Source organism: Camellia sinensis, chromosome 11, assembly GCF_055761805.1.
Source record: "Camellia sinensis isolate YWXY chromosome 11, ASM5576180v1, whole genome shotgun sequence".
NCBI classification, from domain to species: Eukaryota; Viridiplantae; Streptophyta; class Magnoliopsida; order Ericales; family Theaceae; genus Camellia; species Camellia sinensis.
Window position 1 is genome coordinate 59,684,431 of NC_138971.1, and position 23,619 is coordinate 59,708,049.

General features: G+C 33.7%; 2 protein-coding genes across 3 annotated transcripts; both read right to left on the reverse strand.

The window, feature by feature from the left end:
* Nucleotides 1-398: 398 nt before the first annotated feature.
* LOC114287729 (HMG-Y-related protein A) lies at nt 399-2,931 on the reverse strand. Its single transcript, XM_028231172.2, has 2 exons — nt 1,331-2,931; nt 399-1,193 (listed from the first exon to the last, which is right to left on the reverse strand). The coding sequence occupies exons 1-2, from the start codon at nt 1,409-1,411 to the stop codon at nt 675-677; spliced, it is 600 nt and encodes a 199-aa protein (XP_028086973.2). The 5' UTR covers nt 1,412-2,931; the 3' UTR covers nt 399-674.
* LOC114287730 (cysteine-rich receptor-like protein kinase 43) lies at nt 2,923-21,027 on the reverse strand. Of its 2 annotated transcripts, none has more exons than XM_028231173.2 (7): nt 20,705-21,027; nt 20,469-20,608; nt 20,181-20,391; nt 16,118-16,349; nt 15,834-15,984; nt 15,023-15,476; nt 2,923-3,232 (listed from the first exon to the last, which is right to left on the reverse strand). In XM_028231173.2, exons 1-7 carry the CDS (start codon nt 20,760-20,762, stop codon nt 3,201-3,203), a joined length of 1,278 nt encoding a protein of 425 aa, XP_028086974.2. In that variant the 5' UTR covers nt 20,763-21,027; the 3' UTR covers nt 2,923-3,200. The 2 variants fall into 2 exon arrangements, with proteins under 2 accessions (XP_028086974.2, XP_028086975.2); XM_028231174.2 differs by lacking the exon at nt 2,923-3,232 and adding an exon at nt 14,763-14,835.
* Between the last annotated feature and the right edge of the window lie 2,592 nt (nt 21,028-23,619).

Sequence of the window (23,619 nt, forward strand, 5' to 3'; positions counted from 1 at the left end):
CGGGAATATGAAAAGTTTGTTTTCTTCTTTTCGATTTGGCGGGAATATGTAAAGTTAAAAAACTAGTTTTTCACCGCTCAAAGTTGGCACCGTTGAACTATACTTTAAACTGGTCAGACGTTGATAAGCTGTCTTTCTGCCATAATTCTGCAGTGGCAACTTTCTATTAGTGTTGATCAACAACTGTCAATGATAATGTGGTGCACTCAATAATTTCTCGTTAGCAACAGATGGGCAAAATTCAAATCTACAAAACCCTTACAAGCCACTGGTGCCAACCAAACAAGATTCCACACCAACACTAAGCTACAAATACGTAAAGAACTCATGTTCCAACACATTTTCATTTCAAATTGGAAACAAATCACAAAAAGCAAAAGCATAAATAAAGAGGAATCTATCTCAAATTGTTTTCATTTTTTCTAGAAAAAGAGAGTGATAAAAAGAAGCCATAAAGCTTCATCATCCACTGCATAAATTTACATTGCAATTACAGTCACTAGTAAGTCTCTCAAACCCAACTCTCAACCTAACAGTAAACCTTACAACACTCTCACCACAAATACCATAAAGTAAAAGGTCTAAAGAATTGTAAAAGACAAATAAAAAAAAAATAAAGTGAAAAAACAACAACAATTAGCACTAAGACCCCTAACCCTATTCTTTTATTTCAATCAGCACCCTACTGGAGTCGCCACTGCCGTCTTCACCTTGGGAGGTCGTCCTCTACCCCTAGGCGACCCACTCGCCGTCAGTGGCCCACTCGCCGTCAGCGGCGGCGGCGGCGCACCACCACCAGTCTTCGCCTTCTTCGGCGGCCTCCCACGGGGACGACCGCTGCCGGGAGACGGCGTCTTGATCTTGGGCGGAGGGGGTGGATCCGAGGGGTCTCTGGACTTGGGTGGGCGGCCTCTGGGTCGCGGCGGCGAAGCCACGGCGTCCGGCGGGAGATCCGACTTGGGCTTCGGTGGCCGACCACGGCCGCGTGGCGGCGGCGAGTTGGGGTCAAGCTTCATGTAGTTGTTCTTGACCATGACGAGCTGACCGCTCTGCTTCATCTTGTTCAAATGGTGAGAGAGGAGAGTCATGTGAGCGGGAGGAAGCTCGCCGTAGGTGTCTTCGATGTGCTTCGAGATTGCAGACTTGTTCGAGCCGTTCTTGTCATCCAGAGCTTCGATGGCAGCCAAAATCATCTGCAAAAGGAACCCAAAAAAATCTAAAATTAGTGGAAACCCAATTACCCACCTCAAATCAAGGTAGATCGTGGCAGAAAATACTGTGTTGGATAGCGAGAAAATGAACGCAAAGAAAATACATTTTGTTGTTTTACCTCAGGGTACTGGGGGAGAGTGGAAGCAGTAGCTGATGGAGGTTGAAGTGGGGGATTACTACTGGCCTCAAAAGCTGCCATAAGTTAAGAGAGAGAGAGAGAGACACAGACAGAGACAGAGAGAGACTGTAGAGAAGAGAGAGGCGGATGCAGAAACGGCAAGGGGGTGGGAAGAGATTTAAAAGGTCGGGGTTACAAGGGTTCGGATCCAGCAAAAAGAGAAGGGATGAGTCTTTGAGAGTTCATCCAACGGTTAGGGGTTGTTTTTATGGGTGAGAATCTAAGGGTTGTGTTTTCTCCATGGAATACACGGATCGATGACGTGGTACTATGGTTGTTAAGAAAGCCATTTTTTTTTTGTTGGCAAATTATACCAACACCCCCTTGATTTGTCTGAAATCACACTATCACCCCTTTATTTTTTGAAATCATATTAACACCCCTTCTCAGTTTACAAAATTACATAATATAGTGAAATTACTATTATACTCATATTATTTTTACATATTTTATATTTTATATTTTTTTATCTCTCTCTCTCTCTCTCTCGTTGCAACTAAAGTATAACCATCACCACAAAACATAGTAGCTACCATCAAAGCAACGGCTAATAATCGACCGCTACCACCACTCATCTACCCTATAAAACACCACAGATTAAATACCTAGTGGAACCGCAACCACTAGCCAATCAAACTAGATTTAATTTTGGCCAAACACAAACATTCATCTTTTCCTCTCACCTTCCATTCCACCACCTGCAAGAACAACCATCTACCAAACCCACATAACCCATTTTACGATTGGATTGCGATAGATGAGGATTGTGTTATGAATAGTGTTGATACCACATTTTTGCCTGGCTTTCTAAGGCAATCACACATCATGTAATTACATAATTTAAAACATTAAAAAATAGAATTTTAAAATAAAAGGAATGAAAATAATAAATAGCAAAAAAAAATTAAAAAGAATAAGAAAATCTAAAAAATAGATGACAAATATAATTTTAAAAATAATCATTCATGTTTTATAATACAAATTTCATTCAAACATATAGTTATTGATGTCTAATTATCTTAATTTATAGTATGAATATTTTGGTCTACGATTTTAAAAAAAAATGGTTGGAATGTATTGCAGTGCCTCCTCCCGTAACCTCTTCATTTCTGCCTCGCACCATCTAATGTACATGGATTCCATGTTCAAGAGCTAATCCGGATCTAGGTGCAATTCTTCCATACATGCCAAATGGGATTTGTAATGCTATTCCAGTAGGAATAAGACAACGATCTTGTATTGGTCACAAAATGGGCATATTAAGCCTAAATGTTCTCTCAAGTTGAGATGACCAACTTAAAATAAGCCAAACCCTTAAAAATAGTAATAATAATAAAGAGAAATTTATTATAAAAAAAAAGAAGAAGGTATTTCAATCACAATAAGAAAAAATATATTATTTAATACAATGCATTTATAATACTTGCTTCTTTCTATGATAGGGGTAATTACTCTTATTTAATACATTCTTGTAACGTCTATAAACAAAAGATATTAAACCATCCATCATATTCATTAAATAATAACACATATATAAGTAATTATCTTTCATTAGTTTTCAATTAAGTTTACAAAAGAGTAACATATGTAGATATACATTCACAAGCCTATCCCTAAATCTATAGCATATGTTATATAATATAATGAACATCAAGCAAATAAGAAATGCTCTCAAGGCTTACAGCTTTCCAAGACAATACTTAGTTACAACAAAATGGATATAAATCTAATACAGTTAAAGCCCTAGGCTTATACAAATAAATACAACAAAAGAAACAAAATGAAACTCTTGCTCCCAAGTCCTCCCAAGCTATTGCCTTGGCGAAGACATATCATTAGCACCTAAAAATTGTTTTCCCCACAAAAAATGAGCCAAAACCTAGTAGAAATAATCCAACACAGTATATGAACCTTAACAAAGTTATACGGCAAATGCATATGCAATGCTCATACCAAAACATTTTATATCTCTTTCAAAACCATGCAATGCCAAATTTATATCACAATTCATAAAACATTTCCTTTTCAATAGAAAACAGGATTGTGAATACAACTCTGTGAATCTTTAGGTACGTGTCTGCAAGTAGATTATACAAATACTATCAATTTGTCATTTTTATCGGGTATTAATCAAAAGGATCGACACCTAACCGCGCGGGTTTATGGTATTTACCAAGGACACATAGTCCAACTTAACATTATAACCACACCTCTTACCCAAATTCACCAAGTATTTACCCTTTTTTCTCAAAACAATATACATTTTCAATGTGATATGCAAATGGATGAGAAAATAGTTTCAATTCACTTAGTTCTCATGCAATTTCTACAGCAATCATAGTTATCCTCCACCGATAACCAAAAGCAGATATCTGAAAACAATTAAATAAATTTCATAAAGATAAACTTTTCAAATTTCAAGATGTGAGTGGTAATACATACTCAACTCCACCATCCTCATCAACATCAACTCCATTTATCAAAACAAAATCAACATTTGAGATTTCTCTGGCAAAAACCCTCTTTTCTTTATAAACCATTTCCCAAGGTAAAAATCCATCTTTTCATCATATCTCAATATTAATTATCTATCCACAATTACTTTCGATAAACCATTTGAAAACCCCTCTGTTGTTATCAAGCCAAAACCCTAGGTCATTCAAAAATTCACTTTTTCACAATATTGTTTTACAAATAGCATATAACTAAGTTAAAAATCATAAGAAAGTGCGAAGAATCCCTACCTCAAGCTTAGAGGGGTGGAAGAGAAAAACTCAGAAAAACTCAACGTTGGTGAAACTACAAACCTCTTAGATCAAAAGAAAGTCCTTAAGACGATTTACAATCTATTTCAAAAGACCAATATGAGAAGGTACCTCTAGGTGAGTAGATCTGAAAATCTAAGTGAGAAGAGTTGAGTTTTGAGAGAAAATAGAGAAGTCACGGTTAGAGAGGGAAAAGAGAAGTAACTAATGAGAGAAAAGTGCTTTTAGGTCTATTTATAGTGACTAGGTATTAATAGAATAATAGCTCCAAAGCCCAATGAAAAGAATAAGTCAAAAATTCTCAAACAGTAAGGCCTAAGCCGAACAAAAAACGGGAAATGACTCACAGGGGTCAACCGACAATGGTGTCGATCCTCAAAAAGAAAAAGATGAGACACAAAAGTTGGCTGCAGACAAAGGTCGACCGTAGGAACCTATGGTGTCGATCTTATTTTTCAGTAGACAATACAGAATAAAACAGCAAGGGAAGGGTCAACCCTTGGAACTCATGATGTCGACCCTATTTTTCAGTAGCGATTTCTAGGATTAAGCAGTAAGATAGTGTCGACACCACCCAGATTAGTGTCAACCCCAAATTTCAATAGCTCTACCAAGAACATAGCAACAAGGTGGTGTCGACACCACGACGAGTGTCGACCCTAGGAGCCAAACAAAACAAGAAATGGAAGGCAGTGTCAAGAATGGTGTCGAACCTCAAAGCCAAAACCAAACATAAAGAGAGATGAATGACCGCTACGGATATGGTTTACCAAATTTAAAGGCAATAAATGGGTCGGGTTTAAGCCCAAATTGCTATAATTCTTAACAAATTCTCACTTTTTAACAAAATCCCCAAAACAAAAGGGCAAATGCTAACAAGTGCCCTTATGCATTGTTTAATGTTGGAAAGTGTGCATAAAGTGTATTGAAAATATGTAAAAAAGTAAGAAAGTGTATTGATTTCAATAAAAGTATATTGAATTTAGTGAAAAGTGTCTTATTTTCTTCAAAAAAAAAATTCATTTACTTATATCCTAGTGGTATTTGTTAACAAGACCCAAAGAAACAAAGAAAAAGAAAAAAAGAAGAAGAAGCTACATTTAAAAAAATAAAAACATAAAACAAAATAAGAAAATTAATTGGTGATATGTACACCCAGCAGTATAATATATTAAAGAGCTAATTGTTGAAAAGGTCAACCTAAAAAGGGTATAAGGCATTAGGTCTAATGGATATTTTTTGTTAGTGAGAGGTCCACCTTTTGTGAAATGGTTTGGTGAGAAGTCCTTTATTTGTTTTAAAGGACATTTTGATTTCAATTTTACCCTTTAATTTATCTGTTGACTTTTTTTTATCTATTGACTCTTGTTAATTATATCTTCAAAAATTTTCCTATCTATTCAAAAATTTCTCATATCTGTTTAAATTTTTTCCTATCTGTTCAATTTCTTTTTACCTTATCTATTTAATTTTTTAATCTGTTTCAATTTAAATTCTCCTTATCTGTTCAAATATCTATCCAAATAAAATCTATTTTTTTTGAAACTTTTCTATTCAAAAAATGTTATCTATTGAAACGTTAATTTTTTTATCTATTTAAATTATTTTCTATCGATTCATTCCTATATGTTCATTGTTTTAGTCAAGCGGCCACTTGTTTAGCCAGCTAGCCAATTTTCCAATCAGTTCATCAGTTCATTCAGCTGGGCGCTAAACGAATCAGCCAGCCCGTCAATTTTTTCATTTGGTTGGACAACAAATCAGCCGATCGGCCAATCAATTAGCCAGCTGGCTATTTTCGATATTAATCCATAATGGAAAACTATAGAAGTTGCATAGACTCAATGGTTTGTCCTTTCAAGTCGCATTTTGAGTGTCTTTCATTCCAGTAACTGTAAATAGGTGTGTTTGGATTGTTCTTGCTTTGTTTTTTCTTTCATTGAGTCATTTTTTGATTTTTGGTCAGTTGAGGCTCGATGTCCAGTTCAGAACTCATTGAAATTCAATCATTCTCATATTTAAATTCAAGAACAAAATGTTTTCATACTTAAATGATGCGCCATTCACGCCATAATGTGCAAACAATGAAACTTCTTTTATTGAAAATTCAGGGTGAAGCCCCGATCAGTATTACAAAAGAAATTAAACTAAACTAAACAAAACAAAACCCAAAAAAAAAGAGATGAAAATTTCAAGAGTAACAAAAAGAAAAATCTGAAGCATTGGTGCTCCTTCCTAAGCAAAAATATAAAACAAAAAAGAATAAAAGACAATAAAAGGAAAATTAAAAATACAAAAAAACAGAGGGATAGACTTTTTCTTAAATTCTGACAGCAGTTTGGTGGCGAAGATAACCAACTTCATTTGTGGACAACTTCATCGCTCAACTTTACCGTCAATTGCCTCACCACATCATTACTCTTGAGAAGCCCTTGAAGACTTTGTCTCAGCATTGGCAAAGCTCCCAAAAGAGATTACTACTTGCGGGCCGTCAAATGAGGAGCACCAAGGAGCTCCAAATCGGGTAGCAGAGGTCGCCTGTTGTTTCAGCTTCTTGTTTTGTTTTTTTTTTTAAATTACTAATTTCTTCGCAAGCATCCTTGTACATACGTTAGAGCAGGGAGAGTTGTGCGTTTAGTTGGTGTACTTCACTTGTCCTACCTTGCAACTGACGAGACAAATTAGAGACCATGGTTACGGTCTCTACACAGGACTTCAATGTGTAGTGGTTGGCATCAATGTCGGACTGTGTTGCCATCAGTTGCTCGACTAATAGCGCAGGAAAGCTAAAAACATGGGTAGGGGCAGAGGCACTCTATCGAGGTTCAGAGGAGCTGGTGTTAACAATCTCGATTGGGGAATCGTTAAGGTCAAGGAAGAGAGTGAGATGACAGTGAGAAAAGGCCATGTTAGAGGAGAGTAATGCCTCCAAAGAGAAAATTTACAGAGTAATGGTAGAGAGAGTTTGCAGCTTTCTACTCTACTCTGTCGCAGAGCTCAGTTTAAGAAGAAGTTGAAAAAAGAAGAAGCCAAAGAAAAGGGATTGCCGAGGCAATCTTTGATAAATGGAGGTCAATTCAGCTGCTGTCGGTCAAGCGCCGTGATTGTTGAAATTGCACGCCGGACATAATGCTCGACAAAACCGAAAGAGGCAGAGAGAGAGACAAAAACAGGGGAGGAGAGAGAGTGTGTGTATATAATATGTATATGTATATATATTCGTATGTCTGTGTATCCGTATGTGTCCGTATATATATATGTATATGTATGTATCCGTATATTTACATTGGTCTGTGTCCGTATACGTATGTAATACATATTTTGTATATCATTTGTATGTGTCCGTATATATATATATATATTTTTTTTGTATGTGTATGTATATATATGTAATACGTATTTTGTATATCATTTGTATCCATATATATATATATATATATGGTGTGTATATAAATTTCAAAAAAAAAATTCAAAAAGAAATTTTCAAAAAAAAAAGAGAGAAAATTTTGAAAACCAAAAAAATCATTTTGTATATTCATCTGTTGTGCATCCCTCATATTATGTTTGCATCATATCATATTGCATATTGTATGTCTCACATTGCCCCTTCGTATTTTTGCATTCACCATCACACTTGCACTATGTATTACATCTATCATGCATGGTTACAATTGTCACGTTGTTGCATCTCTTGGTTACAATCCATTCACTTCACTTGAATTGTTCAAACATTTTGGTTATAACTTTTCTCCTTTATCTGGTTGAAAACCATCCCCTATTTCGTATTGAGGTATATTCTAGGTCTCGCTTGTTGGTTAAGAAGACCTTTTTCTCTTTTATACGGTTGAAACCCATCCCCTATTTTGTATTGAGGTATGATCTAGGTCTCGCATGTTGGTTAAGACTTCTTTTTTCTTTATCCAATTGAAATCAATCCCCTATTTCATATTGAGGTACGGTCTAGGTCTCGTTATTTAATTAAAACCTTATTTTCTCCTCTCATGTGTGTTTGGATTGTACCCCTTTGTTATATTTGTTTACATGGGGCTTGCCTCACCATATATTACATATTGCATTGCATAAATCATGCACTTTCAAAAAGAAAAAAAAAAGAATCTAGCTTTCAATTGCATTAACATATCATTTATATGGTTATAACTATCACTATTACATCACTTAGCTACAATCAAGGGATTTAAAAAGTGACCGCAACCATTACGTAACGCCGTTACATAACAGTTTTGGTGGTCATCGCCACCCGTTATGGGCACTTTTGCAGTGTGATTGAGATTCACAGGTGTATCGGCCGTAGCGGCTGCCGTAACAGCCGTAACGGCCTGTTATACACCGTTACGTAACGGTTCCGAACTGTTTCTTTCAAAAAAACACACACAAAAAAAAAAAAAAAACTGAAAATGGAGAAAGAGGGGTAGAGAGAAAAGAGAAGATAAAGAGAGAAAATGGAAGAGCAAGAGATAGAGAGAGAGAGAAGAGGGAAGATGAAGAACATGTTATTGATTTGTTGAAGTTGTAAGACTTATACTATTCTATTCAGCTGCTATCACTCAACCATTTTGTTTGTGTGTGTCTATCTATATATTGTTTGAAAATAATAATAATAATAAGTGTGGTCATTATCTATTTGGCTTGGTTAAAATATGTATGTATATATATATATATATTTAGGCTCTTATTTATTCGTTTACTTTTGTCATTGTTTATCTTATATATAATAGTTAGTGATTGATTTTTTGTATAATATAAAGTCATTAATTATTAAAATAAAATGTAAAAAACTCAGTTTATAGTGATTTAAAAATATAAAATATATTGGATCATACTTAAAAATTTACAAAAATTGATCAATATTTATTTTAAATCCAATAAATATGATCATGAAAAAAAAATATGCGTATCGGTAAGTTTTTTTCAAATTGTGCAAAAAATAAAAAAATTCACGGTTTCGGTTACCGTAACCGTTACGCTACGGCCTTTACATCCTGCAACCACAACCGTGCCACCGCCACCGTTATGGTGATCGCAATCGCTTTTCAGAACCTTGGCTACAATCTATTCATCAACATTTGATTACAACCTTTTTCATCAGTTAATGCTGGCCACCTTTTTTTTGGGTTGAAGGTTAAAACCACTCGGTTAATACTAGCCTTTTTTCGGGATGACGACACTATCCCTTTATCGGGTTGTTGATTCAAACCACCTTCAGTTAATACCTCCCTTTTTCTTGGGTTGTTAGTTGAAACTATCCGTCGGTTAATATCTCCCCTATTTTGGATTGAAGGTTAAAACTATTAATCGATTACATTTCCTTTTCTTATGTGGGTGTGTTTTGGATTTTATCCCTTTTTACACTTCATATCATTTGCATGAGGCTTGCCACACTATTGTCATCCTCACATATTACCTATTGCATTACATTGCATTGCATGAGCCATAAATTTTCAAAAAGAAGAAAAATCGGTTGTGCGAAAGCGCGTAAGTCCAACTTTCAATTGTATTTCGAGCATGTCATTTGCATTTTGCTCTTGAACTACGCTGGTTCGATTCCTTGCAAAGGGATATGTAGGCAACTCTCGGGTTCAACCAACTACATTTGCATCTTTTTTGTTTACCTAAGTCTTACGGCCTTGTCAAAAGGGTCATCTTCGAACTTTGACATTCACTCACATCATGAAATGACTTTGAGTTTTGTAAAAAATGGGCAACTGTAGACACCTCATTTTGACCGACCATAAGACTTGGGCTTTTTTTTTTTTTTTTTATTACCCGATGATGAAAATAAGAATGTGTTTCTCACAACATTCTCAGTAAGAAAGATGAAATTTGTGCTTCATTCCTAACCTCAAACTTGTCTTGGCCAAGTGTTTTAGACCCGTTTAAAACTCTCTTTTTTCAAAATATTCCTTTTACAAATAGTTTCGATAATTTTGCTAAAAAACCCTACTTTCCCTATAAAAAAAAATTAAAAAAAAATTGTCAATGAATAGTGCCAGCATAAATAGTAGTCGGTCAGCCAAATAGTGCATGAATTGTAGCCGACCAGCCAACTTTTTGACTGGTCGACTAATTTTCCCAAGAGTAGGACAATTTCAGTAGAATTCTTAATGAAAGAGTGTGGGTCATGCCATTTCAAATCTTTTGTTGATACATTCATGCACGAGATGGACCTCCTCATCCTCCATTATCCTCCATTATTAAAAGAGTGATTGTCTTCTTCCTAAAAGGGAGTATCTAAAGTCTTGACCCATTGTCATCCCATCAACCTTGTCTCCCAAATTGTCTTTTTTCCTCTCCGCCTTCCCTGATTGCTTATAGAGATAGAGAGGATCAGAATGTGTGGAGAGGAGAATCAATTAGAGAGAAAGAATAGATTAAGAAAGGAGAGATAGAGAGAAAAAGATAGAAGTTGAAGCTTTGAGCTGTAAGCTTCCAAATATACACTAATATACCAAGTTATATACATCAAAAATAATCTAAAAAATTCTGTTATAACCATATTCAAGAGCTTTGATCAAAAGAGAGTGAGTGTTGTTGAAAGGGAGAAAAATAGAGAGTTATATAACTCCCCCCCCCCCATATACACTGTTAAACCACCCAAAAACACCATTCTAGCAAGAATTTCGAATTTTTAAACTAAAAATTGATAACACATTTCCTAAACTTGAGGGTGATTAAAAAGAAATTTAGCAATCAAGTCCTTTCCTTGGAATGTGGATTTTGAACACTTTTACTTTCTTGTATTTTCTTTCCTATATTGCGTTTCTTGCTTTGATTTTATGTCATAAACTGTTATATCCTAATTGGAAGTGGTGAGTTAAGCCACCCACATACCCTTTGTTTGCTCTTTGTTTGGTATTATAACAAAACAAAGTTTCTGGTCTGGTCTAATTGGCTGGCCGACTAATTTATTGGCTATTGGCGGGCCGACTACTTTTTTGGCCAGGCAATCCTCTTTTTGCCGGCCAGCCACTTTCTCCTGGACAGAACCCAGTAGCCTCCCGGTGTTGAGCAAAACAGTCTTTTATGGTCTCCAAAGTCTCCTGAAGCTTCTGTTTTTCTTTTAATTTAAGAGAGATTTCTGAGGATATATCTTGTTGTAATATTTTCTTTCTCTCTTCCCTTATTCAGATATGCAATTATTATGTTGTAATAATTCTCCACCCCATTTCTTTCTATTCTATTCTTTTACTCGCTTTCCTTATTTGTACATATGTAGTATGTTTTGCTTGTCATTATATCCATGTTATACATCCATGCTTCATGCATCTTGATTTGACTAAGTTTGCATTTGGTGGTTTAATCGATTATTACGTGATTTTGTGCACAACTTCACGTTCTTGATATGAATTACATGTTATATATTAGAAGTCAAATCACCAGTTGCATATCGTGAATGAATTGCATTAAAATCTTGTATATAGGATCATACATGTTTTATTAACTTTATTTTGTAATTGTTTGTAGGACGTCGGTAAATATATAAGTTTTTATGTTTTAACATCCCGCTTGTGTGTGTTTTTCTCACTATGTTTCACATTCTACCATGTGGTTATGTGCTTATTTGATATAACTTAATGCATACCAATGGATGAAGGTTGTGTTGTTTGATTTGGAATAGAATTGATTTTCATGTTTACAAAATTCATTTTTCTATGTTTGAGCACGTTATTCAAAACATTTTTAAAATACATGAAATCAAATTGTTCCAAAACAAATGACATAGTCTATACTTATTTGCTTCACATAGTAATTTTAGTGTTTATTAAATAACTAGATGAACATATAGAGCATGTAAAATTCATATCATTGCTTAGTAAAGGCCGATCTTTGATCGGGTGAGTGGAGGCGTTTAATTAATAACCTTCCCCTTTCATATCTAAGGTTCTGAACCAAGCATCCTTGGTTACGACGAACAGTGGTCGTGGCACAAGTCAGGGGTTTCCTAATTTTTTCAAAATATTAGGTGATGACTCTGAGATCTAATAACGTAGTCTATTTCTAGCAAATGTTTTGCAATAAAAATGGATTTTCTATCAAAGTTGCCAAACCTGGACTCTCATCTACGTTTTACATTGCATTCGTGAGACTAGATGGAAAAAAAATTGAGGGTCTAAACTATTTAACACCCATGGGTACCCCTCGAGCAATGTTACACCGCCGCTCTCGTGGTTCTTGTCAATCGTCGCTCCTCTCCGACTCCTCCTCCAATCATCGCTGTCGTACTCGCTCTCTTTCTCCTTAGGTAGATCGCATTCATCTTCATCATTCTCCATTACCGGGAGGGCCCAACCCCGATCTGCCTCGCTCGTCGTCACCGTCGTTGCTGCTGGTGTGAGACAGGCATTGCAAGACTAGTATGTCTCTCTCTCTCTCTCTCCGAAGCCCTCTAAGTTCCAAGTTCTTGTTGAGCAGTACTTCTAGGCCAAGATCTTCGTCTTTGAAGAAGCCATTGGAGCCTCTCCGCTGCGTCGTCGCCGTCGCCAGCTGTCTCTCCTCCTTTGTCCTTACGATGAATCCACTCTCGACTATTAATATATTTTGAGTTATTCAATGGATCCAAAGTTATTCATATATATTCTAAGTTACGAGATCTATCATTGGATTTTCATGTTCTTTGATATGTGTTTGCCTGATTTGTGTATTGTTTGTAGAGTTCTAGAAATTTATTCTAGTTATCTAATCTGCCCTAGATTTAGAATGGTGGCTATTGGATTTTCATTGTCTTCAGTGTTCTTGTTTGTTGATAGATCTGTAGATTTTGATAGTTGAGATGAAGTAGTAATTTGTATTGATAATATATGTTTGTGCACACATGTAATTATGTATTTATATATGAATAACTTTGGATTCATTGTTCTGTTGAACATGTTCATCTGTGGATCTGGGAAGTGAAGAAGGGGACAACATGTTCATTAATCATGATGATAAAGAAGATGAAGGGAAGCCCTGGTTCAACAGATAAGAGAGAGATCTACATTGATCATCAGATCAACAGATCTGTATTGTTGTTGTTGTTGTTGAACAAATAAAACAAACATATAATTATTTTTTCTTTGTTTTTGTTTTTGTTGTTGATCATTCTAACGATAATTTTTTTTTCCCTCTTTTTTTTTTTTGTTTTGTTGAACAAATATCCCTTTTCTCTTTTTCGAGAGCTAAAAATTACAAAGTATTGTGCGATATTGAAAGAGTTGCAAAAAACCCTTGCACATCTTATTTGCTGTTGTTGTGTGCATTTCTCAGATCTGATTTGTTTAGATCTATTCAATTTATTTATTTATTTTTGTTATTGTTTTTGTAGATAAGATTTTTTTTTTTTGGTAGTAGTAGTAGTAGTTGTAGTTGTTGATGATGAGGAAAGAGATTGTTGTTGTGGTGATGGTTATTGATGATGATTACAACAGAGAGAATTTTTTTTTCTTTTTCAACAGATAGAGAGAAACACATAATGAGAGAAAAGAGAAGTGGAGAGAGAAGTAGATAGAGTGAGAAAAGAGAAATGAAAAAAAGAACAGATAGAGAGCAAAAAGTTTAAAAATGATATGAATTTGAACAGATAGAAAAAATAAGTTATAAAAATTCAACAGATAGGTTAAAAAATTGAACAGATAAAAAATTTGAACAGATAAAAAATAACTTGAATAGATAGATATCTATTTGAACAGATAGTCAACAAAAATTCAACAGATAAAAAAGTCAACAGATAAATTAAGGAGTAAAATTGAAAACAAAATGTTCTCCAAAATTAATAAAAGGACTTCTTACTAAACTATTTTATAAAGTGTGGATTTCTCACTAACAAAAAATATCCACTCAATCTAACGCCTAGTACCCTCATTATTTTAGACTTTTCAACAATTAGGGGAAATTACAACATAGTGGTTATTTAATAAAATAATTACAAATTCATGACAAAATTTTTGGGTTCAGTTATTAATGTACATAAACTTTATCACTTATCTGAAATTATAATATACAATTTATATATATTAAAAACAGAATTTTAATTGCTCAATTTGTTGGAATCCAATGTTGAGGCTGTATTTGAAGTTAATTCAAATTAGCAAATTTTAGTTCATATACAGTCAAAAGTTCTAAAAAATGTTGAGCAAAACTTGCGTTGTTGCAATTAGGCCTGTTCAGATTGTATCGCTGTTGGCGAATAAAAAAAATAATAAATTTTATTAACAGTAATATTATATTCACACAATTTCTGTCCCTTAGAATTCTTGAATATGATTTTGACCGGTAAGAAGGGCTCGGAGGAGGAAATTGTGTGGATAAATCAGGGGTTCAGAGGAGGAAATTTGGCCTTGGTGCCCCAAAAATAGTTAAACCCCCTCTGCTATAATCAGATAAGGTTCAGCTAGCTCGGTTATGATCATCGTTGTGAGCTGTAGGGTAACTGTTTGGCTTGGGATGCAAATTTTAATTAATATTTTCATTTTCACGTTTTAAATATTGATTGATACATAGTAGAATTTCACACTTTTCATACCATTATCCACCGCTATACTAACTTATACGCCGATACATAGTCGTATCACCAATAACAATACATGGCACCCCAAACCAAAGAGACAATTGTGTACGGTATACCAATTCCCAGATTCAACATAGACTTGCATTTTGCACGAACATATTTGATTCAACGTCCTCTCTCTGTGATGTCATGTATACAAATTAAAAACATGTCATCCTAAGCTAACCACACCTTGGCTTTCATCTAATACTCTATATGTTAAAAATTAAAAAATTAAAAAGCCAAAAATACATATCAATAAAAAAACAACACAAACCTACTATACACAAAGAAAAAAGCAAAATCACCTATGAATGTGAGCCTAACCTTGCATGGGACGTTTTCCGTGAGGGTCTGATCGCGTGCTTTTATGTGATGTGCTACGAGTTGCAGTTGCAGAAGCAGTTGCAGTTGCAGTTGCAGTTGCAGAGGCAGAGGCAGAGGCACTTTGACTGTTTGTATTGGTGGCGGAGCTGGATGTTTGGGAATTGGATTCACCTGATGTTCCAGCAGTGAACGATAACGATGCATTGGACCTACGCGATCTATACCTGGACCCAGGGAATCCAGGCCTTGTTGGTTCCTCTAGGATGGCACTGCCAGGCTTCTTCGACAGCATTACCACCACACGATCCATGGAGGGTCGATTTCGTGGATCAGCTTGGGTGCACAACAATCCAATCTGTACACACATTGCTACCTGTTCAAGTACGGCTGATGATGATGCCAATGTTGGATCCATAACCTCCAAGCTCCTATCTTTCTTGTACAACTCATATGCCTGCATGATAGCGATGAATTTATGAGTAGGTGGTGGAAAAAGCAGTAAAAAATGTTGTGTCTGTAGCAGAACCTTTTCATGAAAGAAGAGGAATGATAGGTGGGTTGTCAATTCAAGGTTCACTTATTTTCACCATTTGTAGTCACTTGGAAATTTTGGTTATGAAGTTTCCACTCAGAATTTCAATCTTTACGGCAAATGTCAAACGTGCAGGTAAAAAGTCAGCTCAAAATGATGTTGACCATTCTCTGCTTACAAGTTCTAATTACAAGCTTACAACCATAGGCTGCTAGAAGGACAGCAAAAACAATAGGATCACAGGAAAATTTTGTTGAAGAAGATTGATCAAGTGCTTACCCATTCTAGCAGATTTTGAGCACCGAAACTAGGGTTGAAATTTGAGTTCTTCTGACCGCTTATCAGCTCCAAAACCACAACCCCAAAGCTGTATACATCTGCTTTTGGAGACAGACGTCCATGCATGACATATTCAGGAGCCATATACCCACTGTTTCCAAGTACAATCATCTATTAGTAACCATACCAGTCAGTTTAGGAGTTGGATGTAGTGACAATATGCTCGACCCAATTGCTAAAACTACTATTGAAAAGTAAGAAAGGTCATGTGATTGGCAACATACTTGGTGCCAGCTACACGGGTATTCACATGCGATTGATCTTCAGGGAAGAGGCGGGCCATGCCAAAATCAGCAATTTTTGGGATCCATTTATCATCTAGTAGGATATTGCTAGCCTTGATGTCACGGTGGGTGATTACATTGTGCGAGCCTTCATGAAGGTAAAGCAAGCCCCGGGCAATGCCTGTGATAATGTCATACCTCCGCTTCCAATCAAGCACATCTCTACCAGACTCTGAATCAAAACCATCACAAATAGCATCACTTCCATTATTAATCTTCTCTCTCCGTTCTATTCAAACTTATTTGACTTTTTGGATAAATACAGATAACCATATAAAATAAAGAGACACTAAAGGGGGGCAACCTGTATACAAAAGAAAACACATCACATCTATTCAATTAAGAATATCATCCACATTGAATGAAATGTTACCATAAAAGAGTTGGAATTGGCCAAGACATTCAAAGTTCAACACATTAGGTCACTATCACATGCATATAATATATGTTTACAGTCTCATTGGCTGTTTCTATCACATGGTGACATGCAAGATGACAAAGCACATAATTAAATAAACATACGTATAATATATGACCACAGGTGATGAGATCATTCCCAAACTGCAAGTATCAAAACTGACAAACTGACTGCGCCACCCAATTTCAGCAGTTATCTGATCAAGGCACAAGAGAAAACGAGTAGGACTGACCAAAACAAGGCAATAAATATAACTAGTAGCAGCCGACCCCGCTCCTCAACTACTCAAAATAACATTTTGGACTCCTAGGGATTTTAGTGTAAAGATATCCTTAAATGTTCCAAGTTTACGACTCAATGACACTAAAGAGCAGTGACGAGACAACTATGGCTGCTCGAAACTAGGGGTGGGCGCGGGTCGGTTGCGGTCACGGAATCTCCAATCCGCCATCCGTCCGCCATATTTGGCGGATTGGAGAAAATCAATCCGCATCCGTCCGCCAATTCGGCGGATGTGGATTGAACGGTTTGGCGGTTTGGCAGATGGATGCGAATCGGTTTGGCGGTTTAAAATTTTATAAATTTTCAACATAATTTAACTTGTGCATTTCCTCAAAAAAAAAAAAAAAAAAAAGAAAATATTACAGTTAATAACTTTAAAAAATAATTACAATCACTGCATGCCTTATCCAAAGTAAGAAAGTTTGAAACTTTAAAATATTACAATCACTGCATGCCTCATCCACATACTACAATCACACCATGCCTTATCCACATAAAGTATTACAATCTGTGGTTCTTAAAATATAAAAACAATTCAAACCACCAAAACCACGAACAGAGCAGTAGTAGAGACTGTATTTTTTTGTATTGTTATATCTATATCTGTTTTTGAAGATAAAAACCAACCAGTATATATCATATTTTTTATTTATTATTTTAGAGATAGATTTAAAAACCAAAAAATATAGATAAATAATACGTTTATTTTTTCAATTCAAAAAAGATATTCAAGTTGAAAACTTTTTTTCAACAGAATATTTAAACTCTTTTTTAATTAAAAATGCAAACAGAATATTTAAACAAACTGAAAACACAAAGTCTTATAAATTACTAGAGATGTTCGCGGTTTGGCGGTTCAGTTGCGGCCAAAGGAATCTCAAATCCGCCATCCATCCGCCAGATTGGCGGATTGGAGAAAATCAATCCGCAATCGTCCGCTCGTCATTACACATCCGTCCAAAATGCGGCGGATCGGTTCAGTTCGATCGGTTTTGGCGGATCGGTATATCCGCTGCTTACCCCTACTAGAAACAATAGATTATTACTCCTTCCAGTCCAACAGAAGACCAAGACAGAACATAGTGTATCACTAAAGAATAAAAAAACATAGAAAAACAAAGAGCAACACTATATTCTACATAATAACCTTACCAATCAATTGAAAATTTGAACAAACGGAAAAGAATGGATAAAACATCATTGAAGTGTGAATTAGTGACTGTTACTCATATGAATTTTAAGAATCTCAGCACTGCCAAATCCAAGAGAATTCTTCAAAAGAAGATTCATGGTTTTAAGATACTCACAGAAATATAGATTTTTCTGTAAAATAAAGATCTATTAATATGATTACTATGTACACAGTTTGAAGTTATTCAACCTAGGTTTGGTAACTTTAAAGTGTATCATCTGACCTTTTCAAATCCAGAAGGAATAAAACAGAAAACCTATTAAATGTAGGTTTAATTGTCAAAATGCCTTACAAGACGGTGGGGAAAAAAACCTTGACTAAAATCAAAATTTTCATCCTCTATGATGCCAAAAAGGGATTTATGCAATATCCAGATTCTCCAATAGAACAAGACTAGCAACTTAAGGTGTGTTCCCTTCCAATTTTGAACAGCCTTTTGAAGCAAAACCAATTTACAGATGCCGAGTTACATAGGCACAAAACATACATTTCATTTTCATTCACCCATTTCACACGATTATTCCTTGGTTTGTATGATGAAGACTTCAATAAACAATTATGTGCAATATCAAAAAAGATTCTTCAAAAGTTTGACAGCCACTCAACATAGATCATTTTTTAAGAAAATGAAAATTGAATAGCATTTTGCTCCTATTTACACTATAACGTTTCACAGGGTATTTGGAATGTGTTTGTTTAACCCCAATGAATAGCAATTAGACGAATTTCAATATCTGCTGCTTTGATATAGAGGGTTTGTGCTACCCATTTTTTCTCTAGCAGATTGCACCATTGCTCTATGCCTTTGCACACAATTGAACATCTAAGCTATAGCAGCTGAATCTGATCCATTTCAAGAGGAGAGAATAAATATCATGGCTGTTGAGATCACCGCAGATCAAGCAAAGTTCAATATTGAGTAGTATTATGAAGATGAAAATAATACATGTAAGGCTGTTCGAGACCAACCAATCTCTGTTCTCAGAATGGGTTCATTTCCTTCTCATAAATTCAAAAAATGGTTTCTGCTACAAGGTTATGTACTTTTCAAAAGGCAAATGTCAAGCAATATTTCTTATGATGGATGGTTAGGTAAACAAAGCATAGTCAATCTCTTTCCTGAAGGCTGTATTTGGTTTAAGAATTTGGAGAAAGATTTGAAAAAAGAAAGAGAAAGGAAAAGGACAGTGAAATATTTCACTTATGCTGTGTTTGGTTGGGGGATTTGAAGAGGAATTTGGAAAGAGAAATGAAAAAAGTAGGTGAAATATGAATAAAATATACTTAAATTTCACATAGTTTCACACACCTGTTCCTTTTCTTTTTCCAACTCCTTCTTCAAATCCTCCAACCAAACACAGCATTAGTTTCACCCAGCTTTTCTCTTTTCCTTTCTAAATTCTTTCCCAAATCCTTCAACCTAATATAGCCTAACGATGTATTTGGTTGGGAGATTTGAGATGTATTTGGTTGGGAGATTTGAGAATGGATTTAGAAAGGAAAAGGAAAAGGGAAAGGGAAAAGAAAAAAGCAGATGAAATGCGAATAAAATATATTTACATTTCACATAGTTTCACACAGTTTTTCTCTTTTTCTTGTCAAATCTCTTCTCAAATCCCTCAACCAAACACAACGTAAGGGTCTGTTTGGTTGGAGGATTTGATGAGGGAAATGGAATGAGAAAGGGAAAAAGAAAAGGAAAAGGAAAAGAATTGATAGGATTAGAATCTGGAGCTATGTTTGGTTGAGCTAAAACATGATATAAAACAAAAAGTGAGATTAAATTTCTCACTCACTTTCTTTTTCCTTGCTTTTCCCTTGTGTTTTCTATTATAGCCAAACAAAGCGTCGGATAGCATTTCTTTTTCCCATTTCATTTCTATCATCAAATTCTTCAACCAAAGACAGCCTAAAAACTTTTCGTGCTTGCTTACACCAAACAATGTTTGAAAACTTAACACCTAACCATGACGGCTAAAATCAATTAGGTAGTTGAAAATTTATAGTTCAACAAGTTCAAAATTCAATTATGGTGCCCTAAATTTAATCTCCACACAAATAAGAATTGAATGGTTCCATCAAGAAAAGATCAAAAGCAGTGCAGGACTTACTGAAGAGATACTTGTCGAGACTCTCGTGAACTACATACTCGTAAACAAGCAGCTTCTCTGCACCGTGTGCACAATAACCCAACAAATTCACAACATTACGGTGCTGAACGCGAGCCAACAGCTTCGCCTCATTCATAAACTCCTTCTTTCCTTGCCCCGAGCTCTGTGCAAGCTTCTTCACAGCAATCTCTCTTCCATCATCCAATTTCCCCTAAAAAAAATCCCAACAATTATGTATATATATTTATAGAAATACATGTAGAGTTACAGAATTGAGTGAAATTGTACCTTGTAAACAGGGCCAAAACCGCCTTCGCCGAGCTTGTGATCGGGGTGGAAACCTTTGGTAGCGGAAACTAGGGTTTCGAAAAGGAATTGCTTCTGTTCTTGTGCGGCGATCTTGGTTAACTCTTCTTCTTTGTTTCCGTCTGATTCATTCATTCGTCAATTAGAGAGCCACAAAGAGAGAGATGAACACAACATATATGTAGAATTGGATGAAAAAGAGATATGTATACAAATACCTTTATCAGATTTGAAAGGTTTGAGGAAGTTTTTCATGAAATTGGCTGCTTTGGTCATGATTTCCTAGAAATGCCCATGAAGAAGAAGATATTGAAGAGTTTTGGGGAGTTGGTAGAGCTCAGAGAGAGGGATGGGTTGAGATTTGATTGGGTTGTGGTGGAGCTTTGAAGAAGATTTTGACTCTCTCTCCCTAAATCTACCTCTCTATCTATCGCCGTGAGTAGATATGATATGAGATTGAGTACGGAGACAAGGAACAGAGCGCGTTGACTGGACGTTCACTTTTAATAGGTTGACGGTTTCTCCCTCCGAGTCGGTGTTCATATATTAAGATTGTTTGAGATTGACGGTTGTACGTGTAGTAGTTGGTGTTTAATTAGAACTACTACAGTGCGCTCTAATGAGCCGGTCACATATTAAAGAAAAAAAAAAATAAATAAACAACCAAACAGTAAGGTAAAAGATAAAATATGAAGAAAAAAATGATAAATTAATGCTCTATTAAAACTCTTTTTTAAAAGATCTAAATCATTTTTTCAGAAATTATTACAATGATGAGGCAAGGGGTGATGAGTTTTTAATTATTATGCGTTGTTTTAGAAGGTTGATGAAAAGTTAGGCTCCGTTTGGTAGAGCTTTGTAACTATGATTTGAGAATATGAGTTGTATTTTGAGTTTGTGTGTTTTAGAATTATGATTTGAGTGTAGAAAATTTGTTTGGTTATGGTTTTTGAATAAAGTGTTGAATTGAGTGTGGAATTGAGTGTAGAATTGAGTTTTGAAAGTTTGATTTGACATGTGAAGTAAGAAAATTTATTTGGTTATGAGTTTTGAAAAGAGTTTTCAAAACTTAATTCAAATTGTTATAACTCATAACAAAACACATTACTTTCACATTATTGAAAATTTTGATCAACACTCATAACCAAACTCTTTTTAAAATTCAATTAAAAAATTTATTATTAACAAAAAATAACATTAATCAATTTTTTAATTGAAAATACTAAAAAGGAAATAATTTTTTTTCAAAATAAATATTCAAAAAATTTAAATCATAAATATTTAAATAATTTAAATAATCTAAAAAATTTAATAAGTAAAAAATTAAAATAAATATTCAAAAATTTTAAATCGTAAAAATTTAAATAATTTAAATAGTTAAAAAATTAAAATAATTTAAAATTTTAATATTTTAAATTTAAAAACAACTCTACACTTAAATCGTAACCAAACACATAAAACAAAACTCAATTAAAAAATTATTTTTAAAACTCATAACCAAACACATAACTCGAAACTCCATACTACTTTCACAACTCTACACTCAAATCATAACTAAATACATAACAAAAAAATTAAAATATTTAAAAATATTTTTATAAAATAGAGTTTGAATTTATTTTTATAAAATATTTTAAAAATTAAAAAATTAAAATCGTAATATTTAAAAATATTCAAAAAATTAAAAAAATTAAAAAAATCGTAACATATTTAAATATTAAAATATTTAAAATCTTAACAAAATTAAAATATTTTTAAAATATTGATTTGAATGGAGTTTTGAAAAGAGTTTTGAATTATGTGTTTGGTTATGAGTTTTGAAAAGTAATGATTATGTTTTGAATTGAGTTTTGAGAAATGAGTGTAGAATTATGACTTAAAAACCCTAAACAAACACCACACTCAAAAGTGAGTGTGGAACTAGATTTTGAAAACTCCACCAAACGGAGCCTTAATTTTTTAAATTTTTTTTTTAAATCTTTTCTTCTTTTTTTTTATGAAAAAAAAAAATAGAAAGGTGGTATAATTTTAAAAAGTCAAAAAAAATTAAGGTTGTGTTTGATAAAGTTTTGTAAATATGATTTGAGAGTGTGAGTTGTATTTTGAGTTTGTGAGTTGTGAAATTATGATTTGAGTGTAAAAAATTTGTTTGGTTATGGTTTTTGAATAGAATGTTGAATTGAATTTTGAATTGAGTGTAAAATTGAGTTTTGAAAGCTTGATTTCACATGTAAAGTAAGAAAATTTGTTTAGTTATGAGATTTGGAAAGAGTTTTCAAAACTTAATTCAAATTATTATAACTCATAACAAAACACACTACTTTCACACTATTGAAAATTCTGATCAACACTCATAACCAAACTTTTTAAAATTCAATTAAAAAAAAATTATTATTAACAGAAAATAACATTAATTAATATTTTAATTGAAAATACTACAAAGGAAATAATTTTTTTTCAAAATAAATATTCAAAAAATTTAAATCATAAATATTTAAATAATCTAAAAAATTTAATAAGTAAAAAATTAAAATAAATATTCAAAAAATTTAAATAGTAAAAATTTAAATAATTTAAATGATAATATTTTAAATTTAAAAATAATTTTACACTCAAATCGTAACCAAACACATAAAACAAAACTCAATTAATAAATTATTTTTAAAACTCATAACCAAACATATAACTCGAAACTCCATACTACTTTCACAACTCTATACTCAAATCGTAACCAAATACATAACAAAAAAAATCAAAATATTTAAAAATATTTTTATAAAATAGAGTTTGAATTTATTTTTATAAAATATTTTAAAATTTTAAAAATTAAAATCATAATATTTTGAAATTAAAATATTTAAAAATATTCAAAAAATTAAAAAATTAAAAAAATCATAACATATTTAAATATTAAAATATTTAAAATCTTAACAAAATTAAAATATTTTTAAAATATTTAAAAAATTAAAATATTGATTTGAATTGAATTTTGAAAAGAGTTTTGAATTATGTGTTTGGTTATGAGTTTTGAAAAATAATGATTATGTTTTGAATTGAGTTTTGAGAAATGAGTGTAAAATTATGATTTAAAAGCTTTAAACAAATAACATACTCAAATCAATAGGTGGAACTA

Excerpts from the sequence above, each read along its gene's own strand:
- LOC114287729 (XM_028231172.2), bottom strand. The coding sequence starts at position 1,411 with ATGGCAGCTTTTGAGGCCAGTAGTAATCCCCCACTTCAACCTCCATCA. Across the intron at positions 1,194-1,330 it reads CTCTCCCCCAGTACCCTGAG|ATGATTTTGGCTGCCATCGA; the intron begins GTAAAACAACAA and ends TTCCTTTTGCAG.
- LOC114287730 (XM_028231173.2), bottom strand. The coding sequence starts at position 20,762 with ATGACCAAAGCAGCCAATTTCATGAAAAACTTCCTCAAACCTTTCAAA. Across the intron at positions 20,392-20,468 it reads GTTTTGGCCCTGTTTACAAG|GGGAAATTGGATGATGGAAG; the intron begins GTACAATTTCAC and ends GATTTTTTTTAG. Across the intron at positions 15,985-16,117 it reads ACCCGTGTAGCTGGCACCAA|TGGGTATATGGCTCCTGAAT; the intron begins GTATGTTGCCAA and ends ACTTGGAAACAG.